Source organism: Nicotiana tomentosiformis, chromosome 4 (assembly GCF_000390325.3).
Source record: "Nicotiana tomentosiformis chromosome 4, ASM39032v3, whole genome shotgun sequence".
Lineage (NCBI taxonomy): Eukaryota > Viridiplantae > Streptophyta > Magnoliopsida > Solanales > Solanaceae > Nicotiana > Nicotiana tomentosiformis.
Window position 1 is genome coordinate 56,456,238 of NC_090815.1, and position 20,918 is coordinate 56,477,155.

At 40.0% G+C, this 20,918-nt stretch overlaps 1 protein-coding gene across 1 annotated transcript; it reads right to left on the reverse strand.

Annotated features, from left to right (window-relative positions):
- Positions 1–3,860: 3,860 nt before the first annotated feature.
- Positions 3,861–15,853, reverse strand: LOC104096086 (proteasome subunit beta type-7-A-like). The gene is made up of 9 exons (XM_070199808.1): positions 15,835–15,853; positions 15,580–15,742; positions 5,317–5,458; positions 5,102–5,198; positions 4,937–5,006; positions 4,740–4,844; positions 4,548–4,646; positions 4,356–4,440; positions 3,861–4,139 (listed from the first exon to the last, which is right to left on the reverse strand). The coding sequence occupies exons 2-9, from the start codon at positions 15,724–15,726 to the stop codon at positions 4,063–4,065; spliced, it is 822 nt and encodes a 273-aa protein (XP_070055909.1). The 5' UTR covers positions 15,727–15,742; positions 15,835–15,853; the 3' UTR covers positions 3,861–4,062.
- Between the last annotated feature and the right edge of the window lie 5,065 nt (positions 15,854–20,918).

Here is a 20,918-nt window from a genome sequence, read left to right on the forward strand (position 1 = left end):
TCTGCAAAAATCCTCTCAAAAATTTCCCACAAACCTTAATTGATTTTCTCTCCCTTTCAAGTTCTAATTGGAGGTAAAACCTAGAGTTTGAAGAACCAAGATAGGAGCTGAGTTATCTAACAAATAAGGTGAGTTTACTGCTCTCTTTCATCCATTTTTTCTGCTGTAAATTCATGGTAAGTCTTTCTATACTTGTAAAAACTCAGGTGATCGGAAGCCGTGAGATCGAGTTATTCACTTGTAGCGGACTATTTTGTGGACTGTTTTGTATTGCTGTTGGGCTGCGTGTTTTACTGTTTTGTGGGGTTTTGGAGGAGGAAGGCGGTGGAGAAATACCATATAAATATAGGGTGGTGGGCTGGTCGTTCGTCATAACATTTCCGGATCCTTTGACACTACTACGGTGGTCGTTTTGTGTATGAAGAGATTAAGGTGTGTTGGGCTGTTTTGTAGTATTTGATGGTGTATATAAGGCTGAAAAATAATGTATATATGTTGTTATAGTTGTGTTCTTGTATTATTGGCGTTATCTTGAATTTGGAGGAACTAAGGATTATGGGGGAGATGCTACTCGTTTTAATATAAAATAAGCTTGTCGTTCGTTATGCGATAGTTGTACCTTTCGTAACTTAATGATAGTATTATTATCGTTGTTGTAGATTAAGGCGCGAAGAGGTGAGTTCAACTTGGTGATTGAAAAGATTGTGATAAGGTATGTTAAGGCTAAGCTCTTCCTTCATTTTGGCATGATCTCGTAATTACATGTGTTTGATAACGAGGCATAAAGAGAAGTTCATACTCCCGAATTTATATACACTATCCCAGTCTCATAAGTTACAGTATTCTCCCTTATCAGGACTTCATATTCAGTTTAGTTTTGTCTTTATTCAGTCAAGAAAGAAGAGGGTGTATATATATATATATATACAATATTACAGTATTTTCACCACCATCGAGCTATAATCGTTGGGCAGGCCCCTATTGGGCAACCTTTGATCAGATGGTAAGTTATATACCGAGCCTACTGTGGCCGAGCGCCTATGAGCGAGCCCAGAATGGCCGAGAAACATAGCCTAGTATGGCCGAGCCTACTACGGCAGAGCAGTTACACGTTCCGAGCCTTATAGGGCCAGACATTTATTTTACTTACTATATTGAGAGAGTTGAGTCAGTATCAACAAGTAAGTATATCTCCAGATCATCTTTGACTCCCAGTTACTTTCAGTTATCATATTATCTGTTCAATTTCAGCTTTCAGTTATTTTATTGCCTTATATACTCGGTACATTATTTCGTACTAACGTCCCTTTTCTGGGGGCGCTGCATTTCATGTGTGCAGGTTCAGACAGACAGACGGGTAGACCTCCTCAGTAGGTGTTGCCCGAGTTCAGCCTGATCGGTAAGCTCCACGTCCTTCGGAGTTTCCGGGTCTAGAGTTTTGTGTACATCTTATGTAATATGTTATGGGTAGGTCGAGGTCCTGTTCCGATCACAGTACATCCATCAGTAGAGGCTTGTAGACATATCCTGTCAGTTAGTGCAGTATGTTGGGCTTGTATGTATATTTTGTTGGTTTGTCAGCTGTAGTAGTTATGATGGCCTTGTCGGCCCAACGTTATATTGATGTTTAGTCAACGTTAGTTTCCGTTCAGTTTTATATTTTGCTTGGCAAATTGTCTTGCAATGTAACCCCATGGCCAAAGTATGACATTATATGTTCAGAGTCCCTTAGTCGCAAGTTGGTACGCAAGGTTAGGTGAGACACCGGGTGCCGGTCTCGCGGGGCGTGACATATTCAACCATACATGTGACTGAATTGTGGCGTTTGCCTTAACAATTAGAATCCATTCTCATGCGCTGTCGGCAGGCATGAAAAGAGTACTATTATAAGTTTTTGATGTTTGGTGTCCAAGAATAAGTGTGTTCCTGTTGCCCCCCAAAAAAGTATATTTCAATTGAAGTAAAGTTATTCGATATCAAGGTTTCGGTTATACATAGATTGAGAAGTAGGATGTAAAAGTGTCTATGTAGTGACAACTGAGGGTTTATTTCTTGAGCAAATTATACAAAATACGCATTGAACATAAAATACAACATTTACCTACTCAATTAAAAGTAATTACCTGACCTACCCACCCATCCCAATTAATTACCTTTTTACCTTGGCTTAGCTTACTTGTCTTGGCGTGACTTGGCTTAATTTTACTTGATTTGGCTTGGCTTTTATCCGCTGGACAGCTCTCTTGATTTTCCAAGGTACTGCTACCAAGTCGTCCATTATATTAATCTGTAAACAAAATTTTACAGCTTGCATCTCTCATGATGTTCCAACCTCCCACATTACACTGCTTAAATTTGATTTAGTGCTGGCTTGGCGCTTGCCGTTTGACCATAATAGATCTCGTTGGAGCTGAAATTTTGAAGATAATCTATCAATTCATGCCATCTTCCAAACTGATAAAAGAATTTCTTGATCAGTTTATTTGTGGATAATCCTTCTTCACTATACTTTTGCAAACATCTTCCAAACTTTCCATGTGGTATTATTGGAATAACTCAGTAATAAAGTTTTCATAATGCAATTTGAGGAACATTGTAACCACTATTTCATACATATAAGCTTGAAAGGAAGCGAGAAGAGATACTTGTAAGCAGTTGTTCCCATAGCAGCTGTAGCACTTTGAAGACGGTGTGTTTGGCTTACAAAAGAGAGCTGATTTTCCAGAAACTTAGTTGGCCAAGTTGGGTTATAGAAATGTTTTCCAATAAAAAGTTTTATTTTTGAATCAAACAAGATTATTTTTGGGTTTCCTAAATCTTTCCCGAAAATACATTCCTTAAAAACAACAATAGTAAGGAGGCACGAGTGACGCAATTATTTGGGAATGGTTTGGTTTGGCAAAAGGACTAAAATCCTGTTTGGCTAATGAGAAAGATAAGCAAACAAACCATTCTAATAATACCAGGGATTACTGACTACAGTAATTTTGGAGCACACACAAGCGCAGGAGGGCGGATTGGGGAACTTTTTTACCAGCTTTGCTATTTGTTTTCTTTTTCCTTTTTTAGCCGCTCTGTTTCAATTCAAATAACACTCTTTTTTTATTAGTCCGTTAAAAAAAAAAAAATGATACATTTCTACAATTGAAAATAATTTAACTTTAAACTCTTCATTTTATCCATTTTACCCTTAATGAGAAACTTTTATAACCAACCACACAAATGTCATGGCCCCACAATGCTTTTATCCTTAACTTTTAAGACCATAACTTTCAAAAGACCTTTTTTTTTTCTTAAACTTCATGCGAGTCAAACTATCTCATTTAAATTGAAACGGAGGGAGCAGTATCTTCGATGTTCGAACTACTATATTTGTACATTTGTTAGCTTCACCCGCTTTTTTTTAGCAATGCAAAAATACAGCAAGACAACCCGGTACACTAAGCTCCCGCTATGCGCGGGGTCCGGAGAAGGGCCGGACCATAAGAGTCTATTGTGCGCAGCTTTACCCTGCATTTCTTCGAGAGGCTATTTTCACGGCTTGAACCAGTGCAAAATACTGCGGTTTTCACAATAATTTCCGGATATTGCAACTATTTCAGCAGATTTTATCCACCTTATCCAAAATTGGCCAATAACACTTCAAATGTTTTCCTTCTCTGTCATTTTGCTTTCTACATTTGAGAAAATAATTAGGAGATTGTGACCCCAGCAAAGATTGATAGAAAAGCTATATACAGCACCTGGGCAAACATCTTTGTCATTCTCTCTGCCATAATTGACGATAATTATCTTTCTTTCCTTCGCAAACAACCCAAAAACTCGACTTAAACTGCAAGAAAAACTATTGACAGCACTAGGGCAACAAAAAGTACAAAATCCTTCATTTAGACCAAGCCAATCTTTCATTCTCTAGCAACAAATTTGTTTGAAAGCTACGTCTGCTGAAATAGATTTAGTAGGTCATTTGGAAAAACTACAATAGTTCATACTCCTGGAAATAGTTTAAAAATGTAACACTTCTTCAAAGAAATGACAATGGAACTCATCATTGCAATACAGCTATTCTTCCATAGCATCTCCACCTTCAATTACCTCTACCACCTCTCTTAGTGGTGTAATCTTTGTAAGAAGAACTTCTGTAAGCACAACAATTCAACTGACAATATTAGTAAAGCCCAGGCAGAATGCAAAGCATTTGAAAGAAACAAACTTGTACTTTTTAACAAGATATATCTCAGTTGCATTGGAGGTTGACAAGTATGAAAACATTGCAAACAACAATTGCGCCTTAGTCCCAAACAAGTTGGGATCGGCTATGTGATTCTTCACTGACCAAGTATGAGAACACTAACCAGTCCTTTTAGGGAATGAGTAACCCTTCTGTGGATAGGTGCGAGGATTAGGCAACATATGATTCCTCAAGTACTCCGTGTGCCCCTAACAATCACCAGTAGAAGTTTTAAAACGATATGCTAACCAAATATTACATGCTTTATGTATAATAAGCAGAAAATTCTGTCATTGCTTGCTAATGGAGATCAAACCTTTGTTATTATACAGATATCAACGTTGCTTCCACTACCAAGATCATTGAACGCCCCAGACAATATGGCCTCTGCTACTAGCTTTATCCCTTCATCTTTCTGCACCAAAATTCCACAACATTTAATAATTTACAATGTATATATAGAGGCCAAATCCAGTGGACTAAACGTAGCTGCAGGAAATGAGCTTACACTTAACCCTTCCCGGTATTTCGACTCAAAGATTGCCATCGCTGCAAGGGAACCAGAACCCATTGTAGCATATGGCAGAGTATCAGTTGATCCATGTGGATAAATCTGAGAACAGGCAATTGACCAGCAACATTCAGGATTTCTACAATGGGAAAAATAATAATATACTAAAGCGACTCCAACACAAGACCACTCACAGTATGCAGATGTGGTCCTGTGACATCAACCCCACCAAGGACCAAAGCAGCTGAGACGTAGCCCTGGTAGCTGGTTAAGAGTCATAGTTAGGCCTCTGTTTTATCAATTTAATTGCATGCAAAGATGTTATTCTATCACGAAGCAACATTAAAATATAAGCACACCTGAAAAGATGAGTCTTCAAAAGAGTAAGAGCTGTCACAACCCTGGATTCACGACCAGTGTGATACCTATGAAGCTTCAGTTGGGAACTGACCATGTCTATAAAATAGCAGTTGCTACTTAAGGTATGAGAGAGAAATAGAGAGACAAGGATTTGAAACTTGAGAAGAGATGTTATTATTACAAACAGAAATACATGGATATCAAACTCAATTACCAGTCACTGCCTCAGTATCAGCAGCTGTCCCTGCTCCACAGCAATATATGTTAGGGGCCATGTAATGAATCTTCTCACAGTTCTTATCAGCAACAATGGGTCCTTCAGTCGCTCGTGTGTCTGCTCCAAGAATGACACCATCCTGAACACAAAACACTAAGCTGTTAAATAAGAATCACTTCCAAAGTCTGCTGGTACAACATGCAGCAATCGTGGATAATTGTATGAATTGGATACCCCAAAAGGCCATCTTTTCCTGGCAAAAGATTTAAAGAAGTTGATCAAACGTAACTTCATGAGTCTGCTGATCCCCCATGCAGGTTCTTACGAATAATCAATCAGACGAGACATTCATAAAAGCAACATCACCATAAAGGGAAAAAATGACGATGAAGGTATATCAAAAGATACTGTAAAAAGGAGAAAAAGAAAGAAAAACATGTCGGATTGGCAAAGACTTACTGACCAATATCATTCAGCAATGCCGTTAACTATGTATATGGTTCTTAATTTCATATATGGAAGATAGCCCCAAGCCAATAGCTGTTGTATCCCTAAAGGCCGAGGGCGGTGGCTTTCTTGTGGTTGTAATTGCAAAGTCATTCTATTTTGGAATTCTTGTTCCTGCAGCTGAGAAGTCTCAAGCTACACCCTTCTATAACACCTTGCCCCTTAATGATAACATAAGCTCCAGAATTAGCGGATAACCCAGTCCTTTCTTTGCTTGTAGTATGGAATGGAGCTACTTCTGCCGCAAAGTTCAAACTAGACTCAGTGCTTGGCAAGGGGATTTGGTAGGTTTTTGCAATTATGTCTATCATATTAAGAGGGGTTTCATCTCATTTCTTTTTTTAATTAAGTAAAATGGGTTTCGTCTTACTTTTTTAGAGCTACTCGTATAGTGTTCCAATTGGAGAAAAATAATAGTGGAACGAGTTAACAAGGCAAAGTACACAAGCTATAAGTCCCAGACTCCAAATTCCAAACGTTAACGTAGAAACATACTTTATGGTTGATGGCTCTGCTTTTCACAATATGCATGCCATTGCCGGATTGTAATAACGAACCCTGAGTTGTCAAAGATAAAAAGACAAAAGCTCTCCCCACTTTCTTGTTTTCCCCAAATAACAATTTCTTCTTTGTTTTACCTTCTCTGTCACATTATGTCTATATATTGGCCATTGGTAGGCTATGACTCTACCTTCCAAAGAATAGAAAGAAAAAAAATCCTCCAGGCCACCAAATATCTCCTTTCGTATAATACGAGTCTCTTTGCAATTTAGGTTGAAAGATCTATATCCCACCTTACTACATGTAATTAACCGGTTCAGATTTGAAAACTCTACCATTTATGGAAAGGTGATATATAATCTAAACTTTAAAATAAGAGAAAATACCAAATTTGTCCCTGAACTATGCAAAATGGTCTAGATATGTCCTCCGTTAATAGTTGGGGTCAATTGTGCCCTTGCCGTTACGAAAGTCAACATATATGCCCTTATTGACAACCAGAACATTTGTTGGATCTAACTAGCATCTAAAAACTTTATTTAGCACCCAAGGCTGCCATGTGTTCCCCACTTGGCCAACTAGTAATGGTTGCCATATCTAGACCATTTCGCAAAATTTAGGGGCAAATTTGATCCTTTTTTATTTTTTTTCACTCACTGTCCTTCATCTTCCAAAAAATCACTTCATACACCAATCTTCTCAGTTAAAGTTTCTTCTCCGTTGCATAACTAACTCCTCAAACACCTCTTTAAACAAATCCTAATAGAAAAGAAGATGCGGCACCAAACCTCACACTATCTCTTTTTTCAGTCCACCACAATATACCGCAAAAACCTTGGTCCCACAATTTCATTCCACGGCACCACCATAACCTCATTCATCAACCATCAATAGACCTCTGTTGATCCCTCACAAAAAAAAACCTCACTTCAAAACAGCCGAGAGGACACCAACGACCTTCTTCCATTTGCCTCTGTTCTCCCTTTTCCAAAACCCTTTCCAAAAAGACAGCCACAAAGACCCACTGAAAAAAACTCCACCATGGCAAAAAACCATCATTGCGAACTACTATCACCAACGAAAAACTATTTTTTTTGCCATGTTTCCCTGATAGAACCAGATCAGCGAGAAGCCCAACAGCAACAACCATCGACCACTTTTTCACTATCTTCTTCACCTTCCTCCTCCACTCCAAAAGTACTAAACCTTTCTCACCATCATCATTTTCTCACCTAAAAAATGCCACACCAAGTACCACATCTCACCGCCCTTCCCCACCACACGATGTTCAACGAAAAGACAAAAAATCACCATAATCAACACCTTATCATAACCACAGAACTCACCATAGAAATCTTTTCTCGCCAAAAGCAAACTTCGTCAACAAGACACAGAGAGCCATTATAATATCTCATCAAAAATCATCTTTGAATGTGTAAGTTGGAGATGGTTAGAGAAAAGACTCTAGTTAGAAAAATAGGTGTTAGAAATGGAGTGTTTTGAGGAGTTGGTATTGTGATTATGGTATTGTGATGAAGAAGGATTCTTGGCTAGGATGTGAGGTAGTTTTTCAGGAAGATGAAGGACAACGAGCGAAATGAAAAAGGTCAAATTCGCCCCTAATTTTGCAGAATGGTCTAGATATGCCCACCATTAATATTTTGCAATGTACGAAACACGTGGCAGCCCCAGGTGCTAATAAAAGTGCTTAGATGCTGAATAGATACAACTAATGCTACATCTATCAATAAGGGCATGTGTACCATTTTTGTAACGAAAAGGGCATACCTGAATCCAACTATTAATGGAGGGCATATCTAGAGTTCTAGACCATTTCACATAGTTCAAAGGTAAATCCGAACCTTTTCCTTTAAAATAAGCATAAAAGGATTTTAGTAGTTATTGTGATTTGCACAAGCAGCAAGATCTCCAAAATACAGATTTTGAGGAGCATTATGCCTTGCTATCCATAAACGTTGCATTGTATTTTTAACAACTGATATAGGATTTACTGTCTTAGCATAGATATGCTTACATCTGCTGATGTAGGTTAGGAAGATCAAAAATAATTATTTTTAATAAGGAAAAAATAATAAACGGTCAATTCATGGTTTGAAATTTCACTAACAACTTGGTGAGAGTTTGTCAACCACTCCCTCCAAAGGACCCTAAGGACAGGTATGGCCAAGATCTCCATGGTTGATCTATAAAACATAGCATGAAAATTACGAACTCCATATTTCAAAGCAAAAAAAATAAAAGGAAAGACAAGAAGAAAGCTTGGGCCACAAATGCAATATTTTCTTGGTGTACTAAGCAATATTTTCTTCAATCACTCCTCTTCTTTGTGTCCCTCTAAACAAGGCAGTTGGAATCAAATGGAAGAAAATATCTTCCAGCAGTATGTAACATTATGAATCCTTCATTATGAATAGTATACAAAACTCATCTTTCTTTCTTTCTTTCCATTCTTACTCCAAATTTGGTAGAGGATTTTTGATAAAAAGAGACAAGTTTTCGATGGAAAGGTAAAGTTGTTTTGCCCACACAATTTCCTCGTAGAAAAGTCCTATTAACATATGCTGCCAATAGCCAAATGTTAGATACTAGTAGCAGAATATTCAGGCTAAATATATAACCTATGCATGTATATTTTAATAGAGACAAGTTAATATGTATGACTATTTTTACCTTAAGAAACTTCAGAAGCAATGGAGCCACTCTCTCATGTAGTTTGCAAAACAATAAAAATCTTGTCCAAACAAATGAAAGCAAACAACTAGTTAAACAGTCTTTCACCACAACACTCAAATGCCTTTGGCTGAAATGATCCTTTCCCAAGTAAATGATGGGTACTGAAATGCTATCTCCATTTTGAACTTTAGTGCAAAAGATCCAAACCAAATGGCTTTTTTTTGTTCTTCTTAAACTATTTAGCAAAAGGATAAAGCTCCAACATCTAGATGAAAATATAGTACGCAAATGCTAATGCATATGCCTTGTAACAAAAATAAAAGCACTGCTTTTAATTTTAATTCTTGCAGCACGATTGCTCGCACCTAGACTATTCTACCATGAACATCATTCCACCAATATAGGTGTTGGATAGCTCTATCCACCAAAATTTAGACATATGAAGAAAAATAAAGAAAAAAAAACTAATCTTGTTTTACATCTACTAGGATTTGAATCCTGATCTCCCATGGTGTACATTCCATTCTTGCAGTTAATGCACCATTATGGACTTAAGTCTTACTACGAATCTCACTAATGTCTCAAAAATTCTATGTGTTTTGTGTAGTTTCTTCTCATTTGAACGTCTTGAGTTATGTTTTTGTGTGAACAAGCCTAATTTGCATTTATTTTGGAATTAGGTGCAATCGGTATGAGAAGTGATTTTCATCTTGTTAAGTATCAAAAACGCACTCATTGAGGTTCAAGGGCTCGCACTAAGGGCAAAGGAACTAAGGGCTAGATCAAAATAGACAAGGAAAGAGGAAAAGAGACCACATAAAGGGGATCATGACAGTGTAAAAAATAGGCGTGCACAGTGTTGATGACATGGTTAAATAAATACAAGTATATTCTCTTTAATTTAAACTTTTAGATGAGATAGTCACACAGTTCGACATGGTATCAGAGTAAGCAACGGTCTTGGTTCGAGTTCTCACCGCCACCCATTATCAAAAAGAACTTCTGCATGCTTGGCCCATGAAAAAGAACCAGGCCGCACATAAGGGGCATGTTGAAGACATAATTAAATAAATAAAAGTTTGTTCTTTCTAATAGCTTAAAATTCTAGATGAGATGTCACACAGTTCAACACACAGCACAAAGCGTTACAAGGTGAATAACGAGGAATTTATGTTCAATTGCATGACCTACTGTTCGGAAGCACCCTTTAGGGGCAATTCCATCTTTTAAACTATTTTAACAAGGTATAAATAATTAGGGCTTTTTTGGGAGGGAGATTCAGCCTTTTTGGGAGAAAAAACAAGGGTACAAGAGCAAGGTGCGCGACCATAAGAAGATTACTATAGAGTTTCATATTTTCTCCATTGTTCTCGAGTTTAAGATATGTTTTTTTATTTATTATTGTTCGCGAGATTATGTGCAGCTAGGATCTCTTGATCTGTGGTAGAACTTGATATGTCTATTGCTGTGAGAATGCACAGGAGAAAAATCTATTTATTAACAATGATACTATGAGCCCTATTTATACGCAAGTTCAGCGGTGTTACCCAGGAAACGAACGGGGATGTGAGGCTTGATACGTAAGTCATCCCCAGGCGAGAGAGTTTCAAATATCTGGGGTCTATAATCCAGAATGATGGGAAAATTGATGAGGATGTCACACATCGTATCGGGGCAAGGTGGATAAAGTGAAGGCTTGCTTCCGGTGTCTTGTGCGATAAGAATGTACCTTTGAGACTTAAGGGTAAGTTCTATAAGGTAGTGGTTAGACCGATTATGTTTTATGGGGCAGGGTGTTGGCCAGTCAAGAACTCCCATGTCCAGTAGATGAAAGTAGCTGAAATGAGGATGTTGAGATGGATGTGTGGGCATGCTAGGTTAGATAGAATTAGAAATGAAGTTATTCGGGACAAGGTGAGAGTGGCCCATGTGGAGGATAAGATGCGAGAGGCGAGGCTGAGATGGTTCGGGCATGTTAAGAGGAGAAGCACAGATGCCCCAGTTAGGAGGTGTGAGAGGTTGGCCTTGGGGGGTAAGAAGAAGGGTAGAGGTAGAACAAAAAGCCTTGGGGAGAGGTGATCAGGCGGGACATGGCGCAACTTGGACATGATCCTGGATAGTAGGGCGTGAAGGTTGAGGATTATGGTAGAAAGTTAGTAGGTAGTCGTGTTTTTCCCTTTGTCTTCATTAGTTCGATAGTATTAGTGTTATTATGGTTACCTTTTATTCTGAGTTTGCTATTATCGCATATCTTGATATGTTATTACTTAACATCAGTACTTCCTTAGTTTGCTACCAGTGCTCCATTCATATTCTCCATTGCTATCAGACCCTCGGATTTAGTTCTCTCTATATAGTTTCTTGCTATTACTTGCTATCGGTACTTCTTTCATATTCTTTATTGCTATCTTCAATTTAGTTTTATAGATATATTGTCTTGCTATGAATTGCTATTTTTCGCAAAAGTGTAAGACCATGAATCTCTCGTGGAAAGGCCCATTCGCAACAACGCACTCTGGTAGTTCATTCGTTATCATAAATACATGGACCTGGGGCCTTATTATTCAGATTCTCATTCTTCAAACATTATCTCCCATGTAAGCCACAGATTGTCCTTCGTGTCCATTTTATGATTTTTTGGGTGCATTGGCCATCATCTCGATTCAGAATTTTATTTAGATCTTCCTTCGGCTGGCCTTCTTACGCTGATGAATGCCTCTTTTCTCTTCTCTGAAGTCTACAACAAACGAGTGGGAAAGGCACGATTCGAACCTACGTAGAAAAACTTCTAACAGATTTACAGTCCGCTTTTGACCACTCGGCCACATTGAAGCGAATACGATAATAGAATGCAATGAATGGGTTCCCCCAGCAAAGGTATCTCGACGGCTTCCAAAATCAGGTCATCGACCAGTAATACGACTTGTAGAAGACTCCCTACCAATACCTAGCGGACAACGCTTCTTCCATCATCTTTAGCCGAGGGTCTATCGGAAACAGTCTCTCTGCCCTTCCGGGGTAGGAGTAAGGCTGCGTACATCCTACCCTCCCCAGACCTCACTTGTGGGATTACACTGGGATGTTGTTGTTGTTGTTGATACAATGAGCCCTATATATAATACATATTCTACTCCTATTACATATGGGACTAGGACATATTCTACTCCTACAACATATGGGACTAGGATTATTTACACATAATTATCTAATACTCTCCTTCAAGCCGGTGCATACAAATCATATGTACCGAGCTTGTTACATATGTAGCTAATACAAGGACCAGCGAGGGACTTGGTGAAAATATCTACAAACGGATCATTCGACTTCATTACGAGTCATGTCAAACTCCTAGATAACTGTGCTGAACTTACCAAACCAGACTCGAGAAAACTTCTCTAGACCATAAAGTGACCGGCGCAGCCGACGTACAAGACCACTAGACTCCCCCCGAGCAACAAAACCAGGTGGTTGCTGATAAATAGAAGTTGGCCGAAAAGTCGCCAGAGAAATTAAAAAATAGTGAGACTAAGCCGAATTCCACACTACAAAATAGCTTCTAAAACACCACTAGAAAACAGAAACCTTTTTAAAAATTATTGTTCATGCCAGAATATCACTGTTCACGCTAGAAAAAGTGCATTGTTCACGCCAGAAAAAATAAAAGTTGTCATAATTTGATGTAACTTATATGGGTAGGCTTGAAATCACTAGACGAGTAAGTTGTCCTGAAGAAGTTTCGTCAAAAAGTGGCCGAATGGCTCACACGCGCCGGAAAAGTTACTGTAGCTCGTTGGAACCCTAGTTCTGGCGGCGCGTGGAGACGCGTGACTTTCTGCCGAAGCAATTGAATGGGATTTTGTCGCCTGACTTTTTTGAACAAGATAGCAATGTTGGTTTTCATACAACACTTACCGATGAGGAGATAACATAAATCAATCTTGAGTCGTCAACCGGAAAGACGTACGGTGACTGACTTTTCTGTTCCGATAGGACTGGATATTTGGGTTTGGTCGCACAAGAGTTTCGGATCCGATGGTGTTACTGGTATATGCACAGTACCACTGTAGCAGTGATGAACCCTGAGAATAAGACGAAGTTGCCGGAAAATTGCATGGCGACGAGATCTTTCTTCCCGGATGTTGCTGGAATGACGCATGACAATAATTTGCTAACGGAAGCTCTGATACCATGTGAGAATGTACGGGAGAAAAATCTATTTATTAACAATGATACAATGAGCCCTATATATAATACATATTCTACTCCTACTACATATGGGACTAGGATTATTTACGCATAACTATTTAACAATTGCCGTAATGTGATTTTTATATTTATTGCATGAATCATCTATGCAGTTGAGTTACTGATTTAATTGTGTGTTTGATTGTTTCATGTCCTTTAACAGTTGGACCCTATTTATGAATCTTATTTATGAATCTTATGTCACGCCCCAAACCTGGGGAGGCGTGGCCTGCACCTTGTGCCTTACTCGGCCCGAGCGTACCACTTTATAACCGTGAACTCTGGATGGTAACCCTCAACTCAGGCCAACGAGGCCTACCTGCAAGCAGATAATACCAACCAAGACCGACAAGGCCGTACACTGAAATTATCTGAAGATAATATCTAACTCACCTAAAGGGTAAACATACCCAAACATATATACATAACTATGCAGGCCAACAAGGCCGCCATAAACGTCTATAACCAGCAATACCAAAATGAAAATGTACACAGGGCCGGCAAGGCCACAATACTAACATACAAAACATACAGGACACAAGCCTCTAGAGATAACATAACTATATCATGGTAGGGGCAGGGTCCCGACCTACCCATCAAGTCTGTATATATAAAATAAACTCCAACATCCAGACCTGGTAACTACGAGTGAGTGGAGCTTACAAATCAAGCTGATGTCTGGCTCTATCTACTGGAAAGGTCTATCCGGCTGTCTATCAGAATCTTATCACAACCTGTCCAATAACCACGTTGAACTCGTTTCGTCGCACCTTAATCTGGAACTGAGTAGAACCCACGAAGCCTAGGCTCTCTTCATCTGAAATTAGTCCCCCAACGCAGCTACAAAAAGGAGAAAGGGAAACTAGCAAGCAGTTCGGGTTTTTCGGCACTTGAATCCTTTGAAATCACTTAGGGTTTGTGTGAAATTTTTTAGAGTAGTTTGCAGGGGTTTATTCTATGATTTTAGGCTCTAAAGATGAGTTGAATAATGAAAGAAATCAGCGCTTAAAAGGACCCTTATGGCCGACTAAAATAGCCCTTTTTTGGGGACTTATTTGGTCCTTTCATTTAAGCAAGTAGGTGACACCTACTTGTCACCTACGCAATCTGCGCAGTTTCGCGAAAACGCGAATATCTCTCTACTCTGACGTTGCATTGACAAACGATTTAATGCGTTGAAAACTAGACTCATAGAGCTTCAATTTAGTGGGTGGATCACCCCATAACTCGAAGTGTATTAGGAGCTCAGTGACATTAGACCCAAATTTCTATAAAATTATGAACATAACTTGCAATAACTTTTGCCGACTTTTGTTTTACAACTTGTTTGACTTCAAAACTTAACATATAAGATTTAAGTACCTTAAACACGACCTCCTTAGCATATTAAGCACTCCTAGTTTTACCCCAAAAATACGGGTTATAACATCTTTGATTCGTTTAGCCTCCAACCCTCACGATATTTCATTAACACTTGTTTTAACCTATCATTATCTCTGTAAAGATCCTTAAACTCTCCGGCTCATATTGATTCACTTAAGACACATTCTAACATGAAAATACGGGGTGTAACACCTTAGTTGAACATGAGAAAAGGGAATCCATGGTTTCTTTGTGTTAGATAATGTAAGTTCTTAGAACCTAGGTAGTAGGGGCTTGATTTGCAGTAAAATATACATATATTTGCTCTCCTTACGTAGCCAGTCAATTGTGTTAACCTTAATGCATTCTTTCGTCTTTTACCCTTTTGAGCTCAACCTTAATGCATACTTTTTAACTGAAATGGGAAATCTCATATAAATATAGGGAGTTAGTCAATATGAATAGAGAATAGCATACCGAGAGAGTCTTGCTACCATACAATACCCTCAAGGTTAACAGTATAGTGCATAGAACATAACAGAATGAATTGCATTGACAATAGAAGCATCAAGGGAAGCTGTATCTCTACAATCCTTACTATTTGATTATCCGAAAACATGTTTATTGATTGCTTTCTTAGTTCTAAACATTTCCCGGTACCTCTGGTTTTAGACTTTTAGTTCAACCAACAATTCTCCTTTTTATTAGTAGCGATTTAGTCTAAGGGTATCGTTAAACAGAATCCACATTCGCAATCGTGAATGATACTTTGCTTACTGAATATTTCTAGAGCTATCGTGTAGAGAGATAAAGTTCATCAAATTGCAACATTAAGAAACACTAAGCAGTGTAGGTCAGTTAATACCCAAAATAAAAGGACAAAATACTGATATAAATTAGAAATATTTCCAGTCTAAACAGAATTATAATAAAACAAACAACTAGAGGTACCTGAAAAATTAAGCCGACGATGGTAGTACCAGTCTTGAGGAAAGAAGGACCCCGAAGTCCTTTGTTCACAAGCATCTCATTCCTTCTGCACAAATCAAAGCTAAATCCACCATTCATAGGAACATCCGTTGTTGCCTTAGACGCCATTGCTGCTAAAGATAACCTAAAAAAAACACAAAATGTGAGAGACTGAAAAAGCAGTCTTGATTGCTGGGACAATAAAACAAAAGGCAACAGAGTATTAGAGATTGTCACCAAAATTAAAAAAAACCCTCCGATTAAACTTTTTCAGCACCGAGAGAGCTGAGTGATGATATGAAAGAGTCAGGGATGTTGTAAAGAGACCACTAGGATTGGAGAATAAGAAAATAAGCTGGAAGAGGGCCCTAAATTGGGCTGCTGATTTTGTCGAAGCACGGATACCCAATATTAGTAGCACTCTTTAACCTACAGCCAATTTTTCAAATATTATTTAACCCAAATAGCAGCTCACCTAATTTACCCTAAAAATCGAGTAACAATTAAACTTATATTGTAGTTTTAAGGATATGTAATTTAAATCAGTACCAATTAATTAATAATGAATTAAATAGATAAATTGGGCAAAAATAAATCAAACCGGTCCGCAAACAATGCCTCAACCTCGATTTGAGATAGTCTCGAGGTTGGTGAATAAGAACAGTGGAGGATGGAACAAACAGTGATGAACAGTAAGTAAAACAAAGAAAGCAGCGTATGTGTATATTCTTCTAGGTGAATGATGCCCTTACAAATGATTGAAACTCCTCTTTATATATGGTATGTCTCTAATTACAGAAGAAAATCGTATAAACAGCTAGTTAACCGCTTCTGATTTGGTCCGTTTCGAGATTCACGCCATGATCCTCGACCAGTCACGGATATCCGTTCCGAGATTCACGCTGTGATCTTCGACCGGTTACTGATATCTCATCATTCCGTTATTATGCTCCCCTCGAAGCCGATCATACTTGGTCTCGATTGTTGCTGGCCTCGGTCTCAACGTACACTTCGATCTCTAGGCCTGATGTCTCATCTTCGAGCTTGGGTCTGATTTATTACGAGGCTACCCCCGATGCAACTCCCTTGTCTTGATCAAACAGCAAAATCGGGTACCGTATATAGATAGTCCCCTCGTTTCTTGGAGTGTAACGAGAAGAAGCGAACTGAGCCTTTGATTTAGTACCTCGACCAATTATGACGTCAACATCGTGACGTAAACGACAGAAGCGATTGAAGCGTCGTGTCTGCACAGTTCCCAAGGTCATTAATTAACGCCAGTTGATGGTCAGCCACCAGTGCTTTCAAACCGTCAAAGTGACTATTATAAATAGACCACCTGCATAATCCTCTTAAACTTTACTTTCAAACTTCTTATAATCCTCAAAAGCTCTTCTATTCTCTTCAAGTTCATCAACTTTGTCGGTTTCTGTTTGCCAATCTCTAAAAAAAAACAAGTTTCTCCTTCTTCTTCCTTAAACCTCTTATAGCAATGGCAAAAACATCAAAAATTGTTCCTCAAGAAGAGAAAGCCTCCTCATCGCGGTCGGACGGTGACAAAACACCGGTGGAGCCACGTATCGAATAGTGCATCCCCGGGCTATGCGAACTTACTTTCGACTTTAAAGTCGAAAAACCCTCTTCGGTTCCTGGTCGATGCGAGCCCATGTCTAGATACATCTGTTTGATATCCGAAGGCGATCTCGAGCAGGTGAAAAAGGACTGCCACTGGAAGAATAAAGAGGTGGTGATTCCTACCCCCGAGGAGGACATCACCACCCATGTGAAAGGGTTCTTAAGTGTGTACACTTACCCTTTCACACTGGGTCCCGCCGATCCCGTCATAATCGACTTCTGCCGCTAATACCAGGTAACCCTAGGCCAGATCTACCCCTCTTTTTGGCGCATCATCATTTTGCTCAGATTCTTCTTGAGCAAGGTCGAGGGAATGTCTTTTACCCTCGATCATCTTATTAGGCTATACAGCTCCTGTCTTTATCGGGGCAAACTGATAAGGCTTCAGCGTCGGACCACGAAGGTGTTGTTCTTAAGTATAGACGAGGACAAGGATCGAGAATGGATGGACTGGTTTGTCCGAGTCAGGACCTCCGATTTAATCCCTGTCGAGAAGATGCCATTCCTCGAAGAATGGAACATGAAGCGTAAGTAGAAACTCACCGATAATATTTGATTACTTATTATGTTTCCTTTACCCCTTCTCATATATATTCTTCTTTATGGTGCAGCTTCCCCCTGGTTTCCTGGTGCAGTCCCGGACCTTGCAGGTTGGATTCGACAACTGATTTTAACCTCTTCGTATGCTGAGCGCTCATGGCGCGATTTGGCCAAGGGTCGATGGGAGGCAAAAAATCATGGTAAGTTTCGTTGTTCGTGTTTGACGCTTTCCTGTGAAATACTTCTTTTTAACTTAATTTCTTCTCATACAGGTCTTGGAGATAATGTTGTCATGAGGTCGCCTCCCGGGGAAGAGGAGGTCCCAAAGCCGACCAAAGACAAGAAAAGAAGAAGGGGCTCGCCTCCAGATACCCCGAAACCCAGAAAACCAGGGCTCGAAAGTCGAAGACTGATCCCTCCGTTCTGTCTGCCGATGTAGCCCAAACGCTACGAGATGAAGACGAGGAGGGAGAAGATGCTGACTGCCTGCTGGTGGCCCAGAACAGGGAAAGCATCGAAGCTACAAGAACTGGTGAGCAGGTGGCGGTCGAGGAGGTTCAACCGCAGACCGAGATGATCTCGGAGAAAGGTCCGAGCAGAGTCCCCAAGTCATCAGGTGTTGATGATGCCTCATGCCGTGATGAGAAATCGGTGGGTGTGCCCGAAGGGTCTGGTTCTGAGGCCCTTCAAAGAGAAGAGAATGCCCCAAGTGACTTGCTCGGGGCAATTAACATTGATGATTCTTCGCCCGGCCCCACGCTCTCTGAGGGGCAGTTTCGGGATGCTCGGTCCATGGGGACCCCCGATGTGGGGACGGCCCCTGAAGGTGATGATATATTTCACGGAACTCATTTTTGATGAGGCTCAGTGGCTTCTGAACCAAGTGAGTTTTAGCCCATGTTACCATGCTTGTGTTTGTTCTTATTTCTCTAAGTTTGATTTCCTTCCTTTCTGTACATGCTACGATGCTCCATCGAGAAACGTCTTCCAAATACCGAGCTGAGTTGGCCCGATGTGAGGCTGATCTCAAAAAGCTTACGGAGGAGAGAGACGCCCTCAAACTCCTCTATGTGCAAAAAGAAGAGAAGATCATGAGTATTTGAGCCGAGCTGACAAGAGCTCATCAAGATCAGACTGAGCTCATTGAACGGGTAATGTAAATTTTTGGGAGCTCGTTATGTATTAGCTTGATATTGGCGACTAACACTTTGATCCTGCAGGTTCAACAGAAGTCCGAATTGGTTGAGCAGCTTCGTGAGGAGGCCAAGATGAAAGAGGCAGAGACTTTGGGGTGGCAGCAGAACATGGACCGTCTCGCCTCGGAGAAAGATGCGGTTCGGGCCCGACTGTCTTTGGTTGAGCGTCAACTCCAAAGTGTGAAGGAGGAGAACTTGGCCCGAGCCTAGAAGGTTAAAGAGCTCGAGACTCGGTTGGCTGCTGAGCTTGCAAGGGCCACATTCGAAGCAAAGGTGCTCATGGCCTCCTACCGAGCCGACGCTGAAGCCGCTAACACTCGGGCAAAGGAAATTTCTGACGCTGCTGAGGTTAGATTGTCCCGTGTTGCCGAGCATGCTAGGCGTCAGTCTCGAAGAGAGACTCTTGAGAAGGTACATGCTTGTGTCTTCGACCTCACGACTGATATCGAGAGTGCGAAGGTTTTGGAGGACGAGGCCGGAGCTTTACTTTCTGATGATGAAGACTGTGCGAGTGGATCCGAGAGCGGAGGAGACGAAGCTCCCGAAGATGTGGCTCCCGAGGCGGACTAGGCACTTAGGATTTTTTTCTCCTTTTGTTTTTTGTGTAAGACCATGTGTGGTCTTTTTAAATACTTTTGAAAGATTCCTTTTCTTTCCGTTTCGTCTCCGATTTCTGATTTATGATAAATTATGTTTTGCCTTTGCCTTGTGAAAACTTTGTCGTAATCGGGTTGCTGCAACCTCTATAATCGAGTGAGCTATAGCTCGAACTTAGAGTATAACAAACCCTTAGATTTTTTAGTTAAGCGAGGGCGAGTCCCCGAGGTCAACAATATGTTCGGGATTTTGATTTCGGATGGCTTGATCGAAGCCGTAAATGTACTATTTTTATAGCCGAGTTCGAATAAGTTTCGAACTCACAGTAACAAACCCCTTAAGGTTTTATATCAAATAATGATGAATCCTCGAGCTATATTCAAGACAGTTTTATTTGAGCTCGAAATAGTGGAACCTTTAGGTCCGAACTGAGTGAGAACAAAATTTCGAACTCTAAGTGTAATGGCCCTTAGGCTCTTTAGATTGGGCCGATATGGCCTCTAAAAGATGGCTATTTTTTTCCTTTTTCGACTTAGAAGACTTAGTAAAAAAATCTTTATGCCTTAACACGTATTCTTTACCCATTGGATTTTTTGAGGGTTCGATGTCGATTGAAACCCCTTTGCTTTTTGTGCCTTAGCACATTTGTGTTAAGATAATTTGGTATCTCTTAAGGTTTTTCGAGGGCTGATTTCATCGAAGCCCTTTTGATTACTTACCGAGGGTAGCCTTTTTTAACCAGGTTTTCAAAGAATTCGAAGGCCTATTTTTATTACGGGATTCAGACATCTCCGAGCCGCCTTAATTTGGCTGTAGCCTTTGGGTATGCCTCTTGGGCTTATTTCCCAATAACACTTCGAACTTGTTCGAAGTGTTAGTCCCCGAGAGTGATGTCCTTAGCCTATAGATCGAGGGGTACCTCTTTGAGGTCTTATGAATTTGAGTTTAGATTACTCGAATAGGTCGCTGAGTGTATGAGGTATATTTGCACTTGGCCCTTGAGCCATTTCTCACAAAATCATAAGCATGGATCTTGTATACTAGAAAATTTATATATAAAGAATGCTTCTTTGTATAATTCATACATGTGTACATGTTTTTCCATCGGGTCTCGACTAACCTATACGGACACAGTTCATTCGACCGTTTGGCCCGTTACAAAGTTTCTCTATCGAGACCCGAAGTATTTTCCTCGAAAGTGTAACATTCGAGGGTGATGCCCCCCAGTATTCGAGGTTGATTGTGAAGAAGCCTTGGATACTGTTGAATTGTCCTCAGGTAGCACATAATTGTTGCATCGTTAAAAACCTCACCGGAAAAACCCACTTGGGACAAAAACCAATCTAAGGGAAA

Bases quoted from the DNA above. Each gene is read 5' to 3' on its own strand.
- LOC104096086 (XM_070199808.1), bottom strand. From the start codon at position 15,726: ATGGCGTCTAAGGCAACAACGGATGTTCCTATGAATGGTGGATTTAGC. The intron at 5,199-5,316 runs GTAATTGAGTTT...GCTATTTTATAG, and splicing joins TGATACTGAGGCAGTGACTG to ACATGGTCAGTTCCCAACTG. The intron at 4,845-4,936 runs GTGAGTGGTCTT...GCCTGTTCTCAG, and splicing joins CAGGACCACATCTGCATACT to ATTTATCCACATGGATCAAC.